This window comes from Camellia sinensis, chromosome 6 (genome assembly GCF_055761805.1).
Source record: "Camellia sinensis isolate YWXY chromosome 6, ASM5576180v1, whole genome shotgun sequence".
NCBI lineage: Eukaryota > Viridiplantae > Streptophyta > Magnoliopsida > Ericales > Theaceae > Camellia > Camellia sinensis.
This window is the reverse complement of record NC_138966.1, coordinates 120,889,729-120,911,239: the sequence shown is the minus strand read 5'-3', so window position 1 is coordinate 120,911,239 and position 21,511 is coordinate 120,889,729. Positions and strand designations below refer to the sequence as shown.

Sequence of the window (21,511 nt, the reverse complement as noted above, 5' to 3'; positions counted from 1 at the left end):
AAATGTCAAATCATCATATTCTTTTATAGATAATCATAAATGATGATCAATCATTATTTGAAGAACAATTCAGACTATTAAAAAATTAATAAGACTTGAAAGTCCAAAAAATCTTAGTTACGATTTAATGGAATATAAGTTTATAAATTGAGACTTGTATGTAAATGCGTCAAATATGATATAAATTTAGACTTGTTTTGGATATGATTTATTTATTTATTTTTGACTATTTTGCTTATTACGAAAATATGTATAAAAAATAAAATAGTGATGTGACTTAAATAAGTCAATAAATCAATAAGTTAACTTTATTGGTTCGTCCTAAATTAACCTTCAAATTCCGCATAATACAAATTTATAAACCATTAACTCTCACATGATTTTTTCTTTTGATAATTCAGTATCCCGCTTAATAGATTGACTAATTCAAGGATTAATCCCACTGTTTATTAGTACATGGTCCAATTAAAGTCAATGCAAAGTTCCATATGGACTATTTCCAAAAATTATTTGCGTTTAGAGATTTTAAACCTGCGACTACCAGAGAGCCCACTTCTAAGTCCTAGGTCTTGACCAAAGTGTCAGCTTTATTAGACCTATTTTATGAATGATATTTTTTATTTTATTTTATTTCTTTTCCCCTCTGTTTCCTTTCTACATTTCAATATACAAAATAACTATCAATTACTTTAGAGACAAATACAATCTAAGTTAAAGGATTACAATTGTCAAATAAATTTAATTTTTTTAATAAATTATATAAATGAAAGGTCCTATAAAATAAAAGAATTGAATTATGAAAACAAAATTCATTATTAATTTTATAAATTTGTATTTGAACTTGGGAGAAATTGAAGTATGATTAGTCGATGAAAGAAAACAACCATGGTCTATATTCAAGTGCTCATTCCAACACCCAATATAGATGACAGAACATGTAAATGAGAGAGAGAGAGACAGAGAGTCTTTCCAGAGACAGAATCACAACATTTAGCTAGTACTCAGTGTCACTCAGTCCACAGAGAGAGAGAGAGAGAGAGTCTTTCTAGAGACAGAATCACAAGTACTCAGTGTTACTCAGTCCACAGAAGTACATGTGTAATCTGAATTTCACTTTATTCTATATTCAGTCTTCAGCTCAGCACAGAATGTTACAATGCTTTTCATTCTTTAGCATTGTAAAACATTGTTTGCTAACCTTAAAAAAATAAATAAATAAATAAAAGAAAAGAAAATCAAGGAAAGGACTCTCCAACCCGTATGTGGTATCTGGTTCACAAAGCATATCAAAGATAGGACCAACTTTCCCTAACCTTTTATTATCAATAAACAAATTATAATTAAAGGGTAGCTTCATTCATCGATAAGGTTTGTTGTTTTTGTTCTTGGTGGGATGGGTTCAATTTATGAAAATAATCTCTAAAAACAACATAACAAAACTACAAACATTTTGCGCAACTCTTCCCCAACTGTAATGAAAATCTTCTGCACTAAATCGTCTTTTTTAAAAATAAATTGTAATTACGGTACATATTGAGAATAATTTAACTCATAGCAAAGGGCTTTTCTTTTTTGGAGGCAGATGCCCTCCCGTCTACAATTTGAATTGCATAGCACTGTTTGGACTCGTTGGGCCTATCACGGATTCCGTTGCAGTGATTCGATCCATTCATTTTGTTAGATACGTCATCTATTTCATTCACACAAAAAAATTAGATTAATCCAATAATAATAACTTGTTCAATTTATTGCATTTTTATTAAAAAATAGACAATAATTGTGTTTTTAAAAATAAACTATATTATTTTTTATGACAAACGCAATAAATTAAATAAGTTATAATTATCGGATTAATTTAATTTTTTGTGTAAACAAAATATATGAAGTATTTGATAAAATGAAGAGTTCGAATAATCGAAATTGACTCATGGTGGGCTCTATGATGCAACCAGCAATCCGGTAAACGTTTTGGAGTAGAAGGGATATTCCTCTTTTTGTTTTCTTGGTCATTTGCCTAAAGGGCGAATTGAAATAAGATAAGAGAGATTGGAAGATTTTGTACACACTACACACACCTAAAAAAAAGTATCAGGTGCTTCTACCTTCCCGCCACCTAGATAGCAGCCATGTTTGTTTCCTTGAACTTATTCCAAACTAAAAATTAATAATTTATGTAAGTAAAATTTTAAAAATACTATTCCTTCAATTTCAGTACAATAAGTGTTTTTTTTTTTTTTTTTTAAACTTATTAAAGTTATTTTCACCATATAAATTATAAACAGAAGCTACTGCAAATTGTTTGACAAAGAATCCCAAAATCCCATTTAAAGCTGCAAAACTAGAGAAATTACAAATTGCCTCACTTCCCACTACATTACAAGCTGCAAATTGATGATGGTTGCTTATAAAAATAGAGAAATTACAAATTGGAACACATGACTGAAAAAATCATAAACGCATGAAAGGTGTAACTCTTTTTGTGTAAAAAAAGCAACAGCAAAAGTTGCACTCCAAGAAGATTACAAAAAAATTATAAATAATTGTCTCACTTTCCATTAAATATTAATTTTCCCTATAAAAATTGGGGCTAGGCCAATGGTTGTGGCCGGCGAAAATGGTTGCGCTGTGAAGAGAGAAGAGAGAGGGAGGAGGAAAAATAACTTTCCAACAAAAGGTGAAGTTAGCATTTAGAAGTATATATATATATATATATTAAATTAGTAATTTTTGTTAAGTCAATAAATGGACTCATGGAAGGATATTTTGAACAATAAAAGGGGTACTATAATTTGTAATATTGATTTATGGGTGGTTTGAATTCCAAAATAATACACTTAATTGGGTGGTTTAAAAGTAATTTAAGAATTGAAACAACCATTATATAATTATTATTGTACCAACAATTAATTACCGAAATTCTAAGTCATTTTAAATTGGCTTCACTTTCTCGTCAACCACCCATTGATGTTAATTTTTTATGGGTAAAGTCAGTTGTTATGTTAATTGTTACATTATGTATCTATGTTTTGTTTCATATATTTGATAAATAAATGAAGTCATGAAGTCTCTCCTTGCTTCTGTATGGTTCAGTTTGTATATCTAAATGTGTATATATATATATAATAAAAAATAACTCATAAAGGAGCCTCAGTGCCCACATCAACGAGCAAGCAGCTCTAACACTATCAAATTTATCTAACGCAAAAATAACTCATAAAGGAGCCTCAGTGCCCACATCTGTGTCTTTGGAGCCATGTAAATTCATAATCTTTAACTTGTTGAGTGATTGGTGGGTATAGTTGTAAGAAAAATCGAAAAAAATTGAGTGAACTGATTGAACCGAATCAAAAATATATATTTGGTTTGTTTTTAACAAAAATCAGTCTGTGTAATTTTTTAATTTGATTTTTTTCGATTTTTGGTTTGGTATCAATTCAAGCACCTTGTGTATTGAACTAAACCGAAACTGACCATTTCAACATATATTGTAGTTTTAATCTAATAATCTAATAATATTAATAAATATAACCTTATCATCTCTATAATTTTAGTTAGTAAACTCTTATTATATTTAATTTTAATTCTAACTCATTAGGATGCCTTAGTATTTATTATTATTTTTTTGTTTGTATTTTTGTTAATCTAGTAATTGAAAAGTATTTATTAAATGGATGGATTGAATATGTTTGAAGTGGTGAACAAATAATTAATTTAATATTTTTGCATAGATTTGTGACTATACTAAAAGGTGACTCAAGTTTGAAAGGTTTTAGACTAATTAAACCGTATTGAACCAAATCGTTTTAATTGGTTCGGTTTACTGCGATTTGATAAAAGAAACAGTTTGTATCGATACTCAAAATAATAAAATCAACATTATCTGTTTGATAAAAATTTTTATCTAAATACCGACGGTACCAAACGAATTACGTTCTTATTGGTGGGTGTGCTTCCAACCCAATTGGTCAAGGTTCAATTATTAGATTGGGCCGCGAGAAATTTTATTTGATAAAAGAATTGCTGATATCTAATTAACTTTTTTTTTATTATTTTTTTATTTTTTATAACAAATATTTTTATTCAATTTCTTTTTAAAAGTGAAAATTTTCAATTATTGAAATAAGTTGCAAAATAGGCACATCAAATTACATCACAGTTACCAGTGCGCCCCAAATCCAATGAGGAAACTCACGACTTTTCATTTAAATAATAATTAATAATTATATTTAAAAGGCATGTCAATTTGTATAGAAACAGATCTGCTGATTGTTAACTGTTGTCGCCTCTTTAGTTAAAAACAAAAATACTTTGGTGTGTCTCACCCATGATAAGTATTTAGTGTGTTGGGTTTTACGGGTTCAAACAATGTTTTTCAATTTAGATCATGGACGGGAGGAGATCCAACTCCTATCGAAAGGGTGAGTATTGGGTTTTGTGGAACTTGTCATGAAACTTGTTTTGATAATTTGAACTGTTTATTTTATCGAGTTTTATATGTAAATCATTCATAAAAAAAAAATTTAAATTTATCTGATAATTATAATTATAAAATTTATATTATGTTTTTTTTCAAAAATAAAAATAAAAGTTTATTTTTAAAATCATAGTTATCGTTCATTATTTTTTGAAAATAAATATAATAAAATTATATAACTATAATTATTTAATCAATTTAATTTTTTTAAATAATCTATACATAAAATATAAAAAAAAAACGGTTCAAATTTTTAAAATAAATCCATGATAAACCCCACAAAACTCAATGATTCCATTCCGTGTGAACTGTATACAAACCAAACCCATCAAGAAAAACCAATGAAGCCGCAAGATAAAAATTGGTTTCACAAACCCCCCACACACCCACACATAAACATTGACGTAGGTGTATTAACTTGGCTTGGCTTCACAAACCCACACAAGACCACACCCCCACACATACACATTGATGTAGTAGTAGGTCTGTTAACTTTATTTATTTTATCAGCGAGGTGAGATTGTGTGTACCACGACTAATTTTAGAATTTTAAAATTAATAATTAAACAAATCTTAATAAGAGCATCTCCAATGGTAGTAGGTATTTTACCTATCTAAATATTACTATAAAGTATATATTTTATTTTGCCTATCGACTGTTTTATGTTTTTACTCCAACCATGCTCTTTATTTTAGCTATTTATCCAAATATTATTAATTTTATAGAATGCCACGTCAACAACAAAGATGGAGGGAAATGATCCTAAGAGCATCTCCAATGCACTAGGCATATAATACTTGTTAGTTAAAATGCCTAGTGTGATTCACTTTTTTCAATTCCAATGCACTAGGCATATGATTAGGCATTTTGCCTCAACTCATATTCACTAGCTACATGTAGCTAGCCTTCAATGCTAGGCAAAATGTATTCAATCATTAGGATCATTTCCCTCCATCTTTGTTGTTGACGTGACATTCTATAAAATTAATAATATTTGGATAAATAGCTAAAATAAAGAGCATGGTTGGAGTAAAAACATAAAACAGTCGATAGGCAAAATAAAATATATACTTTATAGTAATATTTAGATAGGTAAAATGCCTACTACCATTGGAGATGCTCTAATGATTGAATACATTTTGCCTAGCATTGAAGGCTAGCTACATGTAGCTAGTGAATATGAGTTGAGGCAAAATGCCTAATCATATGCCTAGTGCATTGGAATTGAAAAAAGTGAATCACACTAGGCATTTTAACTAACAAGTATTATATGCCTAGTGCATTGGAGATGCTCTAACTTGTTAGAATGACTCAAACTTCATACTTAGACCTTATTTAGCATGTGAGTGTTTTAATGAAAAAGTTAAAAAGTTATTAACAAAATCAAAAAACCTTAACTTATATAAAAAAGTTAAAGATTATTTTTTCATTCTACTTTTTATACATCTTTTTGTAAAAAAATTAAAAAACCATTCAAAACATACTAATTTTTTTACCTCATATTTTAACCAAAAAAATCAAAAAATTACTAGAATAGCTTGTTCCCAAACGAGGCCTTAATGTTGTGTTTATACGTAAAATTAGATAAAATATAGGTATAATTTATTCATAATTCATCTATCTTTTCTCTTTTTCTTTTCAAGTCCCTTCGTAAATCCACCAACTAAACCCAATGTAAAACTTATTCTCAAATCTTTATTGATCCATCAACCCGTAGAAAGTCTGTTAACTTGGCTTTACAAACCCACACCCGCACACATGCACACACAAACGCTTGGATGGTTCATTAACATTTTGTGTTCACACGCAATCAAACCAAAGAAATGTAGAAAACATTATTAGTTTTCGGTCTATAAATATCCTCCTATATGTTGAGAAGCACAAGCACCACAACACACCAAATACACAATTCAGAGAGAGAGAGAGACAGAGAGAAAGAGAGATGGAAGACAAGGGCAAGGGGAAGATTGGAGAGGATTCTGAAGCTAAGAAAGGACCAGCTACTGTGATTCCGGCACCAAAGACGAAGGTGACGGAGATGATGTTCAAAACTGCAGTTTCCTTCATTAAGAACAACAATGATAAGAAGAAGGAAAAGAAGATAAGTCCTGTTGTTGGTCATGCTGCTGACTCTGCATGATTCAACAATACCCCTTTTTACTGTCATTGTGTGATATGTATGAGTAAAAATTATGTAGCCAATCACTCTCTTGATAAGAGATATCTAATGTCAGTATCAGTGGTTGGTTGGTTGGTTTATTTGTCTCTACTACCTTATGTATCTTTGTTTCCTATATATGATATAGATCAATGAAAATTCTATGGTTTTCTAAATCATTCAATATGTATCTGAAGCAGTGGTGATGGGCAATTACAAGGTTGTGTTACCATGTGCCGAGCAAGCACCACCTTGTTCACTTATACCCATCTCCATCACCGTTTCTCTCTCACCAAGCCTTGTCGGAAAACTTACTCGCGTCCTTGGTCCATGTTAGACTTGTCACACACGGTTTCACTAAACCATCCAAATTTAATTAATATACTGCAACAGTCCCTCCGCTCATTGGTAATTAGTCTTGAATTTGACATTTTAACACTTTGTTGGAGAGTCTTGGGTCGTGTTGCATACACCCCAATGTTAGACTTATCTCTTATGGTCTTTATAACTCACTCAAATTTGATATTTTAGAGACTCTTCCAAATTACTAGACTGTTTGAGCTTGATTAATATATTTTAAAAACCCTCGAAACTGCCTGATTTCCCATACCTCTACCTACAAATGGTGGGATATTATCGTCCTATTTTGAATGAATCATAGTTATTAGATCATACGAAAACAAATTTCTATGCAATATGAAAATTCTGTTTTTATTATTTAATTACTTGAAGTCGTACAGTCTAGTTACTGTTAAGAAATTATGTTAATAAACTATAGTGTCATTGTCTTGAAAATTCATTGTTGATTAGGAAAAGTCTACTGGATTTAATTCAGTCACCAATCTAACATATCTTATGATATGGGTATGTTGTGCGAGAGGCTTGAATGTGCATTTTTAAAGGGTGCATATAATATATTAATAATTTTTTTAATATAAAATTTCATAATATAAATTACCAAATTTATAATTTTTTTTCACCACAGAAGTCTTTTAACCTTTTTTACCTCAAAATGTTATACTATAACAAAAATCAGAAAGTATCATAATTTCACCACTCGTAACTTTAGGCTACACATAATGAATTCACTATTCATAACTTTACCACAACATAACATAATACTCCACAAACATTTATAAATTTAATCACCAAAAATCGTAATTTTCTGACAATTTATACTTTTTTAGGAATGCATGCTATAAATTTCTCAGTAAATTATTCATGGTATGTCAAATGATTTGGATCTAATTAAACGTGATTTTTGGATAAGATTGTTAATTGTTGAGAGAAAACAATCATTTTTTTCTCAGCAAAAAAACTTTTATTTTTTATTTTTTTATCAGCAAAAAAAAATCTTTATTGAATAAGAATCAAGATAGAACCTTATATCGAACATCAACAAAAAGGAAATAAAAACAATCATGGTATGAGGATCAAGATAGAAATCAAATATCCCAATTAAATTGGCACCAATGACACTGAAAAATCATCTGCAACACAATTTCAATGGTTAAAGAGAATTCAACCAAGACAAAGAACAACTGTAGCACAATTCCAATCAGTCAAAAAGCACCTAAACAGGGAACACTGACTACATGACAGCACAAGGGAGTGCATTCCACATCTTCTCATGGACTTGCTTGAACTTAAAACCGTACAAAAAAAATATTATGGATAACCTGTACAAAAAAAAAAAAAAAAAAAAAAACATAACAAAACAAAAAAACAAAAACACAAAAAAAAAAAAAAAACAAACATGATGGATACATCAATAATAGGCGGGATTAAAGTAAAAATGGCATCATCCCTAGATAACGCATTCCAATTCACACTCCGTATTTAGTTACAATAATGTTAAGTATCATGAAAAGCCTTTCATAGAAATAATTATGAAAATTTTGTGACTTGGATTACACTTAGAATAAAGCACCACATACTAATCAAGGTAATCTAAAAATCATAAATCTTTCATTATTATTTTCATAAAAAAATTTTATGATCCCTAACTTTTCGCATTAGTTTAATCATGTGTACGGATTTGGGTACACCAAGAGAAAACAACCAATGCAAGAGCTTAATATGGATGACAGAATGTGAATGTAAAGTGAGAGAGAGGGACAGAGAGACAGAGTCTATCCAGAGACAGAATTACAACATTCAGCTAATACTCAGTCCACAAGCACCCATGTAAACTGAATTTCACTTTGTTCTATTCAGTCTTCAGCACAGAAGGCTACAATGCTTTTCATTCTATAGCATTGATTGGTAAATCTGAAGAAAACATACATCAAAGAAAGGACTCACACAACTATATGTGGTATCTGGTTCAAAAAGCATTTCAAAATCAAAGATCGGATAGGACCAACTTTCCCTAAACTTTTCCTTAAGGGCTACTTTCGCTGCCATTAGCATTTCTAGTCGCCCAAACTCAAGTCACAAAAATTGTTGCCTTGTTTGATTTGTTTTTGAGAAACAAATTTTAAAATTTTTTCTAAAATTTTGTTTGATGTAGTGATTTTGGGAAAAAAAAAAAAAATTAAAAATCACTTTATATCTCCTACACATCACTCAATCACTTTTTTTTCTCTCGTTTCTCATTTTCAATCACTCTTTCTCTTACACACATCTACTCAACTATATAAAATATCAAATCATCTCAAACTCCCATACTTCAAAACTATTTTCAAAATATACAACCAAACAAACAAAAAAAAATTCTAAACTCTTTCCTCAAATTATTTATTTTTTTTTTTGAAAATTTATCTCTCAAAACCAAACCAAACATACTTATGTGTTTCTGAAAATTAGGTAAGACTATTACATTTTATCTGTCTAAAACTCAATTTTAACATAAATCTTATGTATAGATTGAAAATATAATGTAACTCATATTGATGTGTTTTTTTTTGGCATTTTTGTCCTTTTGTGTATAAAAAATATGAGGGGCGATATAACTCAAAATGAGTTAAAAGCTAAAAGCTAGCCTTTAGACAGCTTCCCAAGTTGCCCCTATCTTTGCCTAAATGATAGTAGCCATGTTTCTTTGTTAGAGTTTATTTTAAATTAAAAATTTATAATTTATAGTTCTTATAGTTTGACCCTTGTATTATTTTGATATCTATAATTTTAATTGATTTGATTTTGACCGTGAATTTTTTTACTTTGTTTTAATTTGATCCGATTGATTGCAATTATGATTATTTTGAGGAAAATGTACACGTGAATGCCATGTGCTATGATTTTAGGGACAAAAACATAAACTTGATCCATTTAGTGAGTTAACCGTAATCAATTCATTGATAATGTTTGGTAAGAAATCGTAATGGGGTTGCCAATTGAACTAAAATTTAAAATTAAGGGTCAACATTGAATCAATTGAAAGTATAGGGACTAAAATAATACGAGGGACAAAAAATAAGGACTATTAGTATAATTTGCCATAAATAAATCTTAATACACTCTTTTGTCAATTTTAGGATAATTATTCATTGAGTTTGGTTTCAGTTTTCTGAATTTAGTTTTTTAAAAACTGAGTTTTTTATTTTTATTTTTTGTGCTTTTAGTGAATATTTTTAAAATTTTAAGCATTTTTTTTTTACTTTTTTAGATGCACCTTATTTAGATGTATCTAAAAAATAAAATATCTATGAAAAAATATTTTAAAAAATTAATAAATATATAAAAATAAGAAAAATATATTGTATTTTCATTTTTTTTTTGTATTTTTGTATTTTTGGTATTTGGTGAATTTTTTAAATATTTTCTTCACGAAAATTATATTTTTTAAGTGTATTTATGTTAGGTGTGTCTAAAAATTAAAAGAAAAAAATTGCTTAAAATATTAAAAAAATTCAGTCCAAATAAAAAAAATATGAAAAACAAGAAAATAGAATTTTCTAAAAACTGCTTTGAAAAAGCTAGAAACAAACATTATTTTTTATTCAACTTATTAAAGTTTTTTTTTTTATCACGTCAATTTAAATTAGAAGCTATTGCAAATTGTTTGGTATAGATTTTTAAATAATTGAAAAAATATACTATAAGTATATTTTTTAAAATAGTTATCTATTTTTAGACAAATATATAAAATAAAAATATTATAATTATTAGATTAATTTAATATTTTTTTATGAATTATATACATTAAAATTTTTATAAAATAAACCATTTAGATAATTGAAATAGAACCACGGTCGGCCTGGGCCCTCAAGGTCTCTCAATACAAAATTATTACATAAAAGTTTATTGTAAGAAAATATGAGTTCCCATTTAAATTGGCTTCACGGTCTGAGGTGGTCTTTTCAACTCCGCTTCAAAAATCCATAAACCCAAACACCCACATGGAATATGGCTCTTTGGGCCTTGTTTTCACACACAACGCAATCAATTTGATGGAATACATATTTTTTTAAACTAAAATAATGTAATTATAATAGTTTAAAAGGAAAAATAATTTATAAATAAAAATTTATAAAATAAACATATCCAAAATAATATGTTAGTGACATTTTTTAAATTATAATGATAATAGATGATTTTTTGATTGGAAATGAAACTACCACAAGAAGTCATAATTTTGTATAAATTTTGTGTACAATTATTTATTTATTTATTTTTGTATGTTATTACTCTTTTGAAAATGTAAGCCAACATAATAGACATTGTATTTTAAAGTGGTAAAATTAAAATTTATTATATTGTTTTGAATATTATTTAATTACTTGTGGGAAATTCATATTGACCAGGTAAGTAAGGAGTCATTTTCTTTATAAAATAAAAATAATAATAATCAGCATGCTTGGTTAGAATTTTTCAAAAACTCTTTTCAGAAAATTTTACTTTCTTACTTTTCGTATTTTGTTATTTTTACTGAATTTTTTAATATTTTACGCATTTTTTTTTACTTTTTAGACATACCTAACATAAATATACCTAAAAAGTAAAAATTTGTGAAAGAAACCTTTTAAAAATTTACTAAATACCAAAAATACAAAAAAAAAAAGAGAATTCAGTACATTTTTTATATTTTTATGTATTTATTAATTTTTAAAAATATTTTTTCATAAATTTTTTACTTTTTAGATACATCGAAATAAGATGCATCTAAAAAAGTAAAAAAAAATGTTTAAAATTTTAAAAATATTCACCAAAAACAAAAAAATACGAAAACTAAAAATTCAATTTTCAAAAATTTAATCTAAAAAACTCAAACCAAACACACTGAATAATAATTATTGTTATTTTTTATTGGTCATTATATAAAATTGAGTCACCCACACCTCAAATGGATCTTTTAAGGCCTCGTTTGGGAACAGGCTAATTTAGTAACTTTTTGGCTATTTGGTTAAAAAGGTAGGTAAAAAAAACTTGTATGTTTGGGATGACTTTTTGGCTAATTACGAAAAGAAGTGCAAAAAGTAGAGAGAAAAGAGAATCTTTGACTTTTTGGCATGGGTTGTTGACTTTTTGACTAATTTAATAATTTTTTGACTAATTGACTAAAATAGCCTCTTGCCAAACGAGGCCTAAATGGGCTTCTAGCTCATCAAACACTAGGCTTCTCAAACACACGAGGTCGGTTAAATGTCGGCTTCACAAATCCACACCCCCACACACTATCACACGTCACATGGATATTTACTTTTTAAAGTGAACACATTTCAAAATTTTACATGGTTTTGTATTAATTTTTCTGTTAATCTTTTTTTTTTTTTCTCACCAAAAAAAAGTTTTATTTAAAAAAAAAAAAATTTAAAAAGAGAGCAAGGATACATAGGATCAATTTAGAGGGATATAATCCACTCTAAGGCACTATTTGTTTCAATGAATATAAAATGGAGGATATAATATGATGTGGAATTTAGTCAGGATATATAATAAATAGGATATAGGTATTGGATAATATATCCCCCAATTCATGTTTGTTGCCTTGATATTTAAGATTGAATATATATTATCCATGTTTGTTTTACAAAATATATTGTGGGATATAAACAAGTAATTTCTAAGATTACCCTCATAATATTATATTATACTATATTATATTAAATTCAAAATTTATATTAAATAATAATATATTATATTAAATCAAATTAAACAATGTTATATTATATTAAATTCAAAATTTATATTAAATTATATTATATTAAATTCAAAATTTTATATTAAATTATATTATATTATATTAAATTAAATTCAACAATATTAAATTATATTATATTACATTAAATTCAATAATATTATATTATATTAAATTCAAAATTTGTATTATATTATATTATATTAAATTATATTAAATAATATTATATTATATTAAATAAAAATCAATAATATTATATTATATTATATTCAAAATTTGTATTAAATTATATTATATTAAATTAAATAAAATAAAATAATATTATATTATATTCAATAATATTAAATTAAATTCAATAATTATATTATATTAAATTCAAAAAAATATATTAAATTATATTATGTCAGATAGACAAAAGGGTAAATTGGACTTTTTAAATCATATCCCAACCAAGGGGATATGATATAATGGGGGGTGGTATTGTATATCCTCCACTTTTGGGGATATATAATCCCATAGTATATTATATCCTCTTTGAAAAAAAATTACAAACATGAGATATGTGGACCCCACAGAATATAATATCCAATCTCATCTTTTATATCCTGAAATTAAACAGGGCCTAATATTACAAAAGCAAACTCTGCAATTTTTCTGATAAAAGTATTACTATTTATTAAAAATTCATGTTGGCAAGGCATCTTTCTTGAGTTTTGTTTTTTCTTTGTTGTCAACTAATGGAGTCACCTAAGACACTCACACCCACACCCACACCCACATCAAGGTGGGTCTTTCAACTAGCTCTCTCACACCACGCCAAAATTGGGCTTTAGCGGCGATTTTTTACCGCCGTTAAAGGATGTAAAACCGCTGTTAAAGCCTTTAACGACGGTAATTTAGGACCACCGTTTATACTCGTGTCGGAAAAGGTACAACCGTCGTAAAAGGTAAATTACGGTTGTTAAAAGTCGACCAAAAACGGTAGTAAATATAGGACCAAAAACGGTGGTTCTTTACTGCCGTAAATAAGTTTAAATTTTTAAAAAAGTAATTCTCTCTTCTTGCAATCCCCAAGTCTCGAACGCTTGATCTCTAATCCAAGCACGCTAACCACTCTACCACAACCACTCTATATGAAATATGTTCCCTAAATAAATATTTAAACATTACTTTTGCTTTATTGTAGATGGTCATGTTCAATCTCTGGCCGCGCGTGGTCACCACTCGCCGGAGTTCCGCCGGAGCTCTGCTAGCAATGACCGCTGTCATTAACAGCGGTAATGAGAGGGTTTTAGCGGTGGTTTCGTTACCGCCGTTAAAAGAGGGTTTTAGTGGCAGTTTTTTTAACAGCGGTAACGAAACCGCCGTTAAAGATACATTAACGGCGGTATTAACGGTGGCTTCATTACCGCCGTTAATAGTATCTTTAACGGCGGTAACGAAAACCGCCGTTAATACCCTGTTTTGGTGTAGTGTCATAAAATTAAAAATAAAATAAAATTAGATTAATGATAAATTTTATAAATATTAATAATTAAAATCTTAAATTTTTTCATTAATATGATATTATTTTATAAAAATATCACTGAATCCAACACCCACACCCAAAGCCACACCCACACCCAAAGCCACACCCACACGCACAATCAAGCCAATGAAAAGTTTAAAAGAAAAAAAAAATAATAATTTCACGCCTATAAATATCCCCATCATTCCATCTTCAGAGGCACCACAGCAAAACGCAACATACAATTCATAGAGAGAGAGAGAGAGAGAGAGAGAGAGAGAGAGAGTTGAGAAAAATGTCTGACAATGATAAAACTAGTGTAATTCTAGCACCGAAGACGACAGTGAAGGAAACGATGGCGCAATCTGTACTTTCTACCATTCAAAAGACCAAAGACAAGAAGAAATAAAGTTACTAGTTCAAATTATGTAACCCAATAGAAATAACTCTAGGAATTATACACACTAGTTGCTACTTGGTTGGTATATTTGTGTCTACATTATCACTACAGGAAAACGTGTTTTTTGCGACGGCAAAACGCCGTCGCAAATGGTCCGTTAGCCGTCGCCAATACCTTTTGCGACGGTAAGTTGGCTTTTAGCGACGGCAAAGGGGGGTCGCGACAGGGGGGTTGCAAAAGGGATTTAGCGACGGTAGGTGCCGTCGCCATTGTTTTTTGCGACGGGAGGATGTCTTTTTTGCGACGGTAATTTTCTGTCGCCAATAACGCAAGAAAATCTGACTTTTTGCGACGGCTAAGTATTTCCGTCGCTAAAAAAGGTTTTTGAGACGGGAAAAAGCCGTCGCTAAAAGTGTGGTAGCCTATACTATTGCCGACGGTAGGCTGAGCCGTCGCTAAAGGTTTTAGTTTAAATTAAATTACTAGCTTTTGCGACAGGATGTCTGCCGTCGCAAAAGCCTCCAAAAATGTTTTTGCGACGGCTTATTATGCCGTCTCAAAAAATTAAAAAAAAAAAAAAACTGTTGGAAAATTATTAAAAAAATAAAAATAACCTGTATTAAATGAAAAATAACTATAAAAAAATCCAAAAATTAAATTTATAATATAAATACATACATAAATAAAAGTTGACAAATAATAAAAATTCATAATGTTGTTCCATTCATAACAATACAGAAATAAAAATGCATAAAAACAAAAATTATGCCACTACATAATGTCGCATACTACATACATAATGTTATTCACAAATTTAAATAACATAAATCAAAATCAAAACCAAAAGTTTTCGTCTTGATGTTATTCACAAGTTTGCGACGGGTTACAAAAAAAAAAGTTGGTAATAATCTTTGTACGCCCACATTCCACAAGAAGCAAGCTGCTACTCAGGAAATATCTGAAAAAACAAGATAAAAATAATTAATAACCATATAATGGTGTTAATATTTTAATTACAGAAAAATATAAAAAAAAAATTGACTACTATATAATTAGAAAGATAGTTTAGTAAATAATTTTGACTAGATCGAAATCCGGCTCTAACTCCCAAACCGGGAACCCGTTTCGAGCCCCGTCTTCTCCCACAAGTCTCTCGTGCCTAGGCGGACGCGTGTGCCAAGTTTCGTGCTAAAGCGACGCCGTTTGGTGATTTTGGAGCATTAACGCCTCGAATTCAAGTTTCTTAAGGAACTAGTTTGCCTAAAGTGAAATCCGACTCTAACTCCCAAACCGGAAACCCGATTCGAGCCCCGTCTTCTCCCACAAGTCACTCGTGCCTAGGCGGTCGCGTGTACCAAGTTTCGTGCTCAACCGACGCCGTTTGGTGATTTTGGGGCGTTAACGCCTCGAATTCAAGTTTCTTAAGGAACTAGTTTGCCTAAAGTGAAATCCGGCTCTAACTCCCAAACCGGGAACCCGATTCGAGCCCCGTCTTCTCCCACAAGTCACTCGTGCCTAGGCGGCCGCGTGTGCCAATTTTCGTGATCAACCGACGCCGTTTGGTGATTTTGGGGCGTTAACGCCTCGAATTCAAGTTTCTTAAGGAACTAATTTGCCTAAAGTGAAATCCGGCTCTAACTCCCAAACCGGGAACCTGATTCGAGCCCCGTCTTCTCCCACAAGTCACTCGTTCCTAGGCGACCGCGTGTGCCAAGTTTCGTGCTCAACCGACGCCGTTTGGTGATTTTAGGGCGTTAACGCCTCGAATTCAAGTTTCTTAAGGAACTAGTTTGCCTAAAGTGAAATCCGGCTCTAACTCCCAAACCGGGAACCCGATTCGAGCCCCGTCTTCTCCCACAAGTCACTCGTGCCTAGGCGGTCGCGTGTGCCAAGTTTCGTGCTCAACCGACGCCGTTTGGTGATTTTGGGGCGTTAACGCCTCGAATTCAAGTTTCTTAAGGAACTAGTTTGCCTAAAGTGAAATCCGGCTCTAACTCCCAAACCGGGAACCCGATTCGAGCCCCGTTTTCTCCCACAAGTCTCTCTTTAACTTAGAATGTCTAAATTATGCAAAGATACATTTTAGCTTAGAATGCAAAGATACATTTTATACCTGATCTTCTGGTGGTGGTGTATATGGATTCTCGTCTTCTGCAGATTCCCTAAATGCCCGGTGGCCACTCGATGCATCAGGAACCTATGATAGTCAATACATAATGTGGTAATCATATTCGAATTTTATACATAATCTTGTGTGAAAATTGAACTATCAAACAATTTAATTTATATCGAACCTGTCTATTGGGATCCACACTTGCCCCCTGTGACACTAAGGCCATCATCTCAGCTCTCATCTGCTGTAAATGTGTAGAGAACTCTGCTCGCAGCTCCTCCCTCAACTCATCCCTTAGCTCTGCACGAACCTTCTGCTTGATCTGATCAATAGTCGATGGCTGGGGTGTTGATTGTGATGGCCCAGCACCATCTTTATACACCGCTCTTCGAGGCACAATTCTCCCGTATGTGCGACAATATCCATGTCCGTCATGACCTATCAACTCATGGAAAATGGCATTCCTAGCCTCCAAAGTCCGACCATCCTCAGGTAGCATAGAGAGTTGACGATTAAACTCATCCTGTATTGAATAAGACATATAAGTATATGCCAAATTAAGATGGTTGACACACAAAAAATAAACTTTAAATACAATCAAAGGTGTTTGGAAACTACCAAGGTCTGAATAATCTCTGGGTCATCTACTCTACGTGTCATAAGCCAAACATTCATCTTATCAGTAGACTCCCCCTTACTGGTCATCTGCATTTTTTTAGAAATATGAAAATTAGAATGTAAATAATTTGTAAATATACAATGTTTATTTATATACAAAAATATAACAATAAAATGTAAACCTCATGCCGTATCTGAGAGAAAGTAGTACGCCCTGTGGTATGAGCTATGCCGTGAGCTCGCCGATTTTTAGCGTTCCTACTTGCGATTTTCTATAACAGGTTCGACAAATGTGAGTATGTAAATATGATTTGTATGTTTACATATCATAAATATAACTTATTTGTATACCTCAGCATCGGAAGTACGCCAATACTCCACAAGTTCTTCCCACTGGCATGGCACAATGTGCATAGGAACATCATCCTTCAGATTAGGATCAGAACTTCTAGGCTTGAAATACTTTGCCTTAAGCTTGTTCTTGTGATCCTTCCATATGCTGTTGCAGTTTTTCATGCAGATTGGCTTGTACTCCTCTGGACATATATTCAAATTGTCCTATAAAACACAATTTCAAAATTTAAATAATAATAACACAATTTTGGAATTCGAATTTGTGGACAAAAATATACTTTTACCTTCACATCCTTCCAGATAGCATCAATAATATCATCAGGCACATTGTTCCAGTCAAGAAAAGTAAGAGGAACAATGTTACCATTCCGCACAATAATGCCAAGTTGAGTAGTTAACTTAGCCACGTTATCCCCTATTGGACAGTAATTTCCATCAAATTGTATGTCTAGCTTTTTACCAGTACCCCACTCTTTAATGCCCTTGGCACATCCTCTACCACGCCTAGTCGAGGTTGATGAAGAACTAACATGACCTGTGAGATACAATAACAATAAACAATATGCAATGGTAATAAACAAATGCAAATTTAAATAATGTGAATACAAATCATATCACATAAACCTGAGGTGGGCTGTGAAGAAGTCGAAGGGTCTGCAAAATACAATGAGAATAAACAAGTTATATATAATGAGCATAAATAAATGTATGTTTAAATAATTTTCATACAAATCAAAGCAAATTTATATACCTGCGGATGGCTCATAAGCTGATGATGATAGCTGCAGTGGTGGCACTGATGGTGGACGCACCGATGGTAGGCGTGGAGGCTGAGTACATGGTAGCTGCTGTGGTGTCACTAAAGGCCCCTCCGATAGTGGCCGATGTGATGCCTCCTCTGATGGTGTTGCTACTGATGTCCTGTTATGTAGCACATCAGACATCATGCACCGGGGATGATCAGGCTTCCTCTTCCTTCCCATAATAATCTGCAAGCAATATAACATTAATTGACATTAGAAACATAGACAATGGTTTGTTGTCAACTATAATATGACATTAATTGAACTAATACAATTACAAAGACAAAGTAAATTAAGAAATTGATGATTAACTACAACCTTGGCCTTAATTGAATTACTAATGTTTCCACCACTATCAGCCTATTTGAACATCAACTGTTTCCCCTTCTGCGGCTTCCCTCACCCAACCAACTTCTTCATCACGAAGCATTATATTTTCTTCCAATTGTTGGCTCATGTATGGCTCGATTTGTGGATTAGTCGAACTCATATCAAATAAACCTCTTTGAGACATCTTCACCACGACTTGCCAATCTGGTTGTAACGGGTCTGCAACATACCAAACTTGCTCTGCTTGGGACGCCAAGATGAAAGGTTCATTGGTAATTCGATCATCTCGGTACAACAAATGATTGAAGTTCACCAACGTGAAATTGAAGACATCTTCTTTCTTTCCATGAATGTTGTCAATCCAATCACACTTAAACAACACATGTTTCTTCTCATTGGAATATCGAATCTCAACAATATCTGTCAATTGTCCATAATAGTACACAGACCCCACATGAGGATTCTTGTCTTTTCGACTAGCATAACTTATGGTATCTGCCTTCAAAGCTACACCACAATTTTGTGTGGCTCGACGATCATCCATGGCCTTTACTCGATACCGAAACCCATTCAGTATATACCCGTTGAACCTCCTTGCCAAGTTATGAGGACCATTTGCCAATAGAATAATCTCTTCAGAAAATATGACATCAGTAGTCCTTCGCAAAGTTTGGACCTATTTTACACGAAAATGTAAAATTTAAAATGTAGTTCGACTTAAGTAACTAGAATCTATAGAGTTAAATACATACATGTTCCTTGAACCAAATGTGAAAAGTTTCAAAATGTTCACGCCGAAGCTGATGATCGTCAACACGAGGCATTTTGAGCTTAAGTACTTCAAGGTGTTCGCTGTGTAGATTGAAATTTTAGCAATACAAAAAATTTTGTAGAAAATTCAATAAAACATAATAAAATATTGAGTGAGTGACTTAACCTACTTTATGAATGGTTGAACCGCGCTTGTATTGAATAAGATGTACCGATGAGCTTGTACCCAAGAAGTATTATCAAGATAAAAGCTTGTGTTTTCACCAATAGCATGACCCAAATTATCAGCACCACTATAGTTCCTCACGGGTCGACTAGATTTGGTTTCCACATCATTGAGATATTGTGCACAAAAATTCAGGCATTCTTTCTCATCCTTGGTCATCGTGAATTGTGCTGCTGGTAAATAGGCTTTATTCGACCCTCTTAACTGCAAATGTAGGGGTTTTCTAATATTCATATCTTGTAAATCACACCGAGCATTAACGCCATCCTTTGATTTTCCTGCAACCCCTAATATTGTCCACAACATATTGTCACAAACATTCTTCTCTATATGCATCACATCGAGGTTGTGTCTTATTAGATTGTGCTCCCAATATGGCAATTCATAAAAGATACTCTTTTTCTTCCAACTGTGGGTGCGATGTCCAGCTTTCTCCTTCTCTACCTGTCTCCTATGCCTCTCCTTAAGGTCATCCCTCTTGTACTGGGTTAAAATACCCTCAGATTCTAATTGTAGCAACATCTCAGTTCCAGACAACAATTTGGGTTTGAGTCGGACTTCCCGAGTACCATCAAATGATACTTTATCCTTCCGGAATTTATGGCCAGTAGGTAAAAATCTGCGATGACCCAAGTATGATTGTTTCCTACTATGCTTCAACCAACACGATGTAGTTTCCTTATTGCAACAAGGACATGCATATTCGCCTTTAGTGCTCCATCCTGACAAGTTTGCGTATGCAGGAAAATCACTAATTGTCCATAGTAAAGTTGCATGCATTTGAAACATTTGATTTGTTGATGCATCAAATGTTGACACACCCTCATTCCATAGTTCTTTCAACTCCTCAATCAACGGTTGCATGTACACATCAATCTTGTCACCAGGTCCTTTTGGGCCGTCAATAAGCACGGCTAAAATTAGAAATGGTTGCTTCATGCACATCCATGGCGGCAAGTTGTATGGAACGAGCACAACAGGCCAAGTGCTATGAACTATGTTCATCGTTCTGAATGGGTTAAAACCATCAGATGCTAAGCCAAGCCTTACACTTCGGCAATCATTACTAAACTCAATATTCCGACGGTCAAAATCTTTCCATGCAAGGGAGTCAGCAGGATGCCTGAAGACACCATCATCAGTTCGTTCCTCTGCATGCCATCTCATTAACTTGGCCGTCTTGGATGACATAAACAACCTCTGCAACCTTAGCTTTAAAGGAAAATACCTCATCTGTTTTGCAGCTATTCGTTTGCCACCTTTGTTAAGACCATTTGAACCACCATCACCATTTGATTTCCATCTACAACTGTTGCATATGACACATTTATCAAGATTGGCGTCCTCGTTTCGAAACAACATGCAACTGTTGGGACATGCATCCCACGTCTCATACGTGAAGCCCAAATCTGTTGTGACCTTTTGAGCTTTATAATATGAGTCCGGGAGTTTCACACCCAACGGGAACGCCTCATTCAATAACTCAAGCAGCATGTCAACAGACTTGTCTGTCCACTGATTAAGCACCTTCAAATGTAAAAGTCGAACAATGAATGACAAAGATGTGAACTTCTGACAACCCGGATACAATTCACTTTGTGCATCTTGAAGAAGTTTGAAATACTTTGCAGTCTCTGCATTTGGACCGAGCTGGGGTTCAAATGCATGGGGATCAGG

General features: G+C 32.0%; 1 protein-coding gene across 1 annotated transcript; it reads right to left on the bottom strand.

The window, feature by feature from the left end:
- Positions 1 to 15,313: 15,313 nt before the first annotated feature.
- Positions 15,314 to 19,993, bottom strand: LOC145793541 (uncharacterized). Its single transcript, XM_082876390.1, has 11 exons — positions 19,779 to 19,993; positions 19,590 to 19,689; positions 19,028 to 19,513; positions 18,456 to 18,693; positions 18,329 to 18,358; positions 17,989 to 18,239; positions 17,702 to 17,908; positions 17,533 to 17,622; positions 16,914 to 17,437; positions 16,733 to 16,816; positions 15,314 to 15,577 (listed from the first exon to the last, which is right to left on the bottom strand). Exons 1-9 carry the CDS (start codon positions 19,991 to 19,993, stop codon positions 17,330 to 17,332), a joined length of 1,725 nt encoding a protein of 574 aa, XP_082732516.1. The 3' UTR covers positions 15,314 to 15,577; positions 16,733 to 16,816; positions 16,914 to 17,329.
- Between the last annotated feature and the right edge of the window lie 1,518 nt (positions 19,994 to 21,511).